Source organism: Nannospalax galili, unplaced genomic scaffold (genome assembly GCF_000622305.1).
Source record: "Nannospalax galili isolate Female #2095 unplaced genomic scaffold, S.galili_v1.0 scaffold207, whole genome shotgun sequence".
Lineage (NCBI taxonomy): Eukaryota > Metazoa > Chordata > Mammalia > Rodentia > Spalacidae > Nannospalax > Nannospalax galili.
This window is the reverse complement of record NW_008358517.1, coordinates 1,348,329-1,354,648: the sequence shown is the minus strand read 5'-3', so window position 1 is coordinate 1,354,648 and position 6,320 is coordinate 1,348,329. Positions and strand designations below refer to the sequence as shown.

The 6,320-nt window shown below is 32.5% G+C and overlaps 1 protein-coding gene across 5 annotated transcripts in view; it reads right to left on the bottom strand.

Annotated features, from left to right (window-relative positions):
• Cdh18 (cadherin 18) overlaps positions 1-6,320 on the bottom strand; it is an 814,309-nt gene that overhangs the window by 260,731 nt on the left and 547,258 nt on the right. For all 5 annotated transcript variants that reach the window (XM_017795255.1, XM_017795257.2, XM_017795256.1 and 2 more), the window contains exon 4: positions 3,978-4,097. In XM_017795255.1, coding sequence (XP_017650744.1) covers positions 3,978-4,097 — 120 coding nt within the window. The remainder of the gene's footprint in view (positions 1-3,977; positions 4,098-6,320) is intronic.

Below are 6,320 nucleotides of genomic sequence, written 5' to 3'. Positions count from 1 at the left end.
AATCTAAATACGATCAAATCAAAACCTCAAATTTTCAATAAATGTTAAATATAAATAAATAAATAATTTGATTTTTAAGAAAGGTAAATAAAAATATGGCAGGAAATACACCTTACAGTATTGACTATGAATTGACTATGAAAAAGCAATAAAGAGACCCAGGAGATAACTCCCAAAGTAAGGATCATTAAACAGTTTTTGATTCCCAATTAAAAACTGCATGCACATGAGTATTGTACACAATCCATACATTCCTGTCTTAAGACACTGCAGTGACATTTCTTGAATGTGTAGTTCTTTGACGTGAGATCAGAAAAACTAGTTTCTATGTGAAGCAAACTACCATTCCCCTACTGCTGTTACTGTATTCAGTCTCACAGAGACCTGCCTGCTTCAGCCTTCTGAGTGCTGGGACTACAGCTGTGCACCATCACACCCTGCTTCCTTATTTGTCTTACACACTGAGCCATATTGACTACAAAAATTTAGGTAGTTTATTAATTATTTACAAGAGCTTTGGTTTACTATAATAGTTAATGGGATTTTGGTATAAAAAGTCATCTACATAGTATGGCAACTCGATGGCTGCATAGTTCACATATTTGGACATAAATATCAACATATAGTTTATATAATAGAAACTGATACAGAAACTCATTATTAGAAAATCAAGGTGAACACCAACGTCCCTTTGAACATAACAGAAAGAAGGTAATACAAATACTAATTTTAACAATAAGCACTCAAATCTCTGCCTTATTTGGGGACAAAATTTATGTTTTATTATAATTGGTCTTCTGTGAAGTTAATTGGAAACATGTTGAGACGGACTCATTCAATTAGGGGAATGGGATTAAGTTATGCCATTAAAACACCTTTATAAATGGTTAGTGCCTCCACATTTCTTCTATAAAATCCCATCAAAGCAACTGATTCTATAATTTTCACTATCTGTTTAGATTATGTTCCCGTAATTTTGAAGTACATTTGTAACTAAGTTAATTAGTTATGAGCATGGTTGATTGCATAGTAATAAAGTTTTTAAGCACAAATTGCCAAAATGTCTTGGCTTTGAAGAGAATAAAGAGTACTTCTATTATGACTCCTCTTAGCACTTCTGAAAATAACTGTCTAATACGTTTGCCTACTTAACAAAACTTTAAAAAATACTTTCTTCATTAATGGCACTGTATATAAGAAACATATCCACAGGTCGCATAATGTTTAAACCAGTAAAATGCTGATACTAATGTAAATCAATATGGAGGCATGCATTTCATTCAATGCATTATATAATTTGGATAAAAGAATAAAGAAGTGAAAGAGTAAATAGAGTTCTATATATCAAAAGCTGAATAATAGTCTATTTATACTGAGATAAATCTCTGTGTTACCAAAAACTTGCTTTCCAGTAATAACCATATACATAGTTCAATGCTAAATTTATTTAAATTATGTTACTGATAGCTATCTTTAGTATAAAACGCAGATACAGCAACATACAAAACTAGACAAATATCACCTTCAAACCCTGCTTTACACATAAAGTTATTATTCAAACAAGTTCCTGTACTCATATATAAATATATGCAAACATTCACAACACTAAAATACACAAACAGAATTTTTGTATATTAACCCATAATATGTGTAACAAGAGTTTTAAAATATAAAGTATATTTCATTAGGATGTCATTATTTTGCAATAATCTATTCTTAAATATGATATTTGCTTATAAATAAACATGGCTGTGTATTGTGAGTATTATTGGCCTAAAGATTTATTTGAGAAGATAAGTGTTCATACACAGAAATATGTACAAATAACACTAAACAGTCATTGGTACATTTGCTTTCCTTATTTCTTCTAGAGATTTGCACATTTAAAGTAGAAATTTACTTCTATTTTATTGACAAAAATGTGGTTTAAAGGAAACAATAAAATAAGCAACATCAGAATCAAATAGATTTGGTTTGGGTTTTCAACAAATTCTCAGTCATTCTACCTGATCAATAGTATGGATACCATATATACACATTTTGGTTCCATCACATTGGGTATAATTGCTAATAAATATTTTTCTAATTATTCAGCAATGGCTTAGAACTAAATGGAATGTATGACATCTTGTTATTATTTGTAATATCCCTTTTTACTTCATGTGATGAACTATTAAATTTCATTCTATAATTTATGTTCATATATTATGTGAATTCATATACTTATATGTATATGTCTTTCACTGTTTTATTTGGTGACGTAGAGAGTTATGCAGTATGTTTAGTTAGTATTCATGCTTGTAAACTTGAATGTTAGAAAACCTCAGGTAAAGAAAGCAGCTGAGCACTCAGTCAAATCCTCTTATAAACATTGCAACAAAACACCCACATGGAGTCTAGTCATAAAGATAATGAAAGTGTGTTTATGAACTGAATCGTCTTAGCAGGGTATACTTCATTATCTAAGAGTTCAGAACAAACCTGAATTGTAACAATGGAACATATGAAAAAGCATAGAGGTCATGTAATGATAAGTGTGAACGGAGATGTTAAACACAAATTGGTAGTAGTTGCAGGATATGAACTTTTCCTGAAGCCTTCATGTTAATGAATTCAGAGTGTTTGCAATTTGACCACAGAGAACTCATGGGCCTGGTGGAGCCTCTCAGAACTCTCCTTGATTCTACCCTCATATTTTTATGTACTTTAAAGTGCATTTTATTTATTTGGAATAACTTAATTATTTATTTGTTTTGAGAGTTTCATTCATTAATATCGTACCTGCATTAATTCCACACCTACCAGTCCCCCTCCAATTCCTCCCATATCCCCCTCACTCCCTCACAATTTCTTGTCCTTTTCTGTGACATCATAGTTACCTAAGCATGCATATATTTATAAAATACATCTAGTATATGTCATGCAATGCCTGTGGGTGACAGAAGAAGGTGTCAGATTTCCTGGAACTGGCGTTACACACAGTTGATAGCCATGCTGTAGGTGTTGGGACACGAACCTGGTCCTCTGCAATAGCAGCTGGTGCTTTTACCCTCTGAATCATCTCTCCAGCCTCTGCCTATCTGTTTATAAGGATGGTCCCTGGGTACTGCTTCTCAGGAGCTAGGCCCTGCAAAAAACCCAATCTCCTTCCCTGAGCATCCATTGATTGCCTGTAGCTCTAAAATTGATTGGGTTATTACTAAACATTTGCCTAAGTTGTAAATAGGTATTTAGTTCCTTGTTTCGTGATAGAAACCACTCAGGCAGGACGTTTCCTGGTTTTTGGATTAAGCTGATAGAACAAAGCTCTGTAATATGCAGCTGAGCAATGTTCAATCACATTTTGGCATGTTATCCTATACTGCTGTTTGCCAGAGTGAAAGGAAAAAGGAGAGCAGAATTTATAGTATTCCCTGAAAAATATATATCTTTGGATATTTCTTTTAATGTCTTTCAAATACTACATTATTAGAGGGCAAAATTAATTTCTTGTTCAGAAAAAGAATTCAAGTTCAAGACATAGAAGTCCCTCAGCTTAATGAATTTCATGTATATGTGTGTGTGTTTGTGTGTGTAGTTCATATACACAAATGCATGCATGTTTGCTCAAGTGTGCAACAGACAATATAGTTAACAATCAAATTCAAATAGAGCACTAAAAATCCTACTGAATCATTTCCCACCTTGTAAGATTATTAAAACTGATATTTAAAATGAAATATACTTGAAAATTTTATCCAATATATGTGATATTCTATATTTGTTTTCAAAACAGCATTCATTTAAATGTTACAATAATATTCAATGGGAAAATACCTAGTGAATATGGATTTATAAAACATAAACAATTAACTATATCATCTACATTGTTCTGTTATAGGTGCAAAAATTAAAATATCTAATAAGAGTACAGCAAAATAAAAGAACTTTTTATTGCATACAGCACTTGTGTAAACAATATATGTAAATACACTAACCTGTTTTAGGGTCTACTGAGAAGTAAGGTTGTCCTTGGAGGATACTGTAAACCACTCGTGCACTGTTTCCATAAGTGGGGTCATCCGCATCCGTCGCTGTCACCTGTAGAACAGAGGTACCTGTGCATTCAGGAAAACAAATTTTAGTGTGCGATGGCAGTTAGCACCTGAATTATTCGAACACAGTAAATGGTTTTGCTTAACTAGTTATATTGTACCAAAATGAACATGTCCTATGAAATATAATTCCTTTAGATTTTGTTTTATTTGTATTTAGGTATATATGAACCAGGTATGAACATTTGTCTACAGATGTGCACAAGGCCAGTAGAAGGCATCAGACCCCCTGGAACTGAATGGGTGCTGGGAACCACTCTTGTATCCTCTGAAAGATCATTTGCTCTTAACCAGTGAACTGTCTCACCAGCCACCTGTAATTCAATACTTAAGTTTTTAGTCTCAGATATATAGTTTGCTTTCTTCCATGCTCTCAACTACAGAGAGTCTCAAACAGAACACTAGTTGCTAGGTATTTTCACATGATTCCTTAATTGACAACTTTGGGAAAGATATTGATGATGATAACCTGGGTGGGCTTTGATGGATGCTTAAAATCAAAGCAATATTGACTCCAGTTAAATCAAGAGTACAATGAGCTTTTGAGGTTATATACTTTGTTACTATTCTGAATACCAGAGAAGTGAAAGTATGGGATTAAGGTGAGAAGTTGGGAAAATTGACATTATCAGTGGCGTTGAAGAGCCTGTTCAGTTTACTTTGCATCATTTATGGTTTTCCATTTATTTTTCCTGGACTACTAATGCATCTCAAACTAGTGCCCTAGATTCAACTCTCATTCAGTTCTGTGACTTGTATACAGTACTAACATACTTATCTTTATAAAGTAGGTACCAAAGTATGTTGTTGAACTGCAAGAAACTTTAATAAGTCAAAAGATTAACATAGTGTATTTGGAATACTAATGTTCCAGATATATTATTCTGAATTTCTTTTGTTTATATTTTGTATATCTCACTAAATACATATATAAATCTTAATTATGTTGAGGTTATTCCCAAGTGAATGTTTTTCTAAATTTAATGTGGTAGCCATCATTTATGAGTTATTTAACTTCAACTTAGAATCAGTGAGCAACTGTACATGTACACCATACCAGGAGAAAAATTCCACCTTATAATTTGAATTACATATCAAATAAAAATATTTTCATAATCAAGTTAAGGGGAACTTTATAACAATTTGTGTCCATATTGGAATTTGGAAAGTTGATAATTTTCTGTTGTAAATTTTAGTAAAGTTTTAGGAACCAGTACCTGTTCAACTACAAATATATTTCTCTGATGAAATACAGACACAATTTTAAGCAAAGCTTTTTCTGTTTCTTTGCCAGATTGTAGACAAAATAATAGAATTAGTAAAAGTTAAAATGATAATCCTTACTTTCAACATAAGAGCATGTGAACGTCTGATAACTTGCTGTGATCCTAATCTCCAAAATTGCTTTCACACTGGAAATTTCATAAAAATGTAGAAAAGGAAAAATATGTTATGACTAAAAGTGATCTCAAGTTTTAGATTATTGAAAGACATTTGTTGAAAGAATTCATTGAATTGGGTGATACACAACTTATGTTTGGATTTTGAGACCTTGACTATGTTCTGTATAAATAAGCACATAGTTATCATAAGATCCAGAAAACAGCATTGCATTCATGGCAAAGAAATAGAAACTTACATTCACCTCAAACCTGTTAACACATACTTATACAAGAATTGTTTATCATAGTCTCAAACTGGAAATAGCCCCAATGTCTCTTAGTGGGACAATCATTAAGTATTACATTTATAGTACAGCATGCTAGTCAAAAATGAATAAAAACTGAGTTGCATACTGATTCATACAAAAGCTTGAATGAACCTAAGTTTAACAAAAACATCTTTCACAATATTATGTTGTATTGTTCCATTTATTTAATATAAAATTAATAGTTTAAAAATGGACCTCAGACCTGGTGTTGTGGCACAGGTCTTTTATCCTAGCACTCAGGAGGCAGGTTCAGGTAGATCTCTGTAAGATCAAGTTCACCCTGGTGCACATAGTGAGCTACAGGCTAGCTGGGGCTACAGGCACTGCCTGTGTCAAAGAGACAAAAACTAATGGACATCAGACATCAAACCCACAGCTAGATGTGCTGATAGGGACTGTAGAGAATTTAGTTGGTTGTAAAATGATGAGTGAATTTGTGATGTTGAAATGTTCAACTTTTTTGAAAATGGTAATTTAGTACATGTAGTACTGGTTGTATCCTTTCAAGACATCGC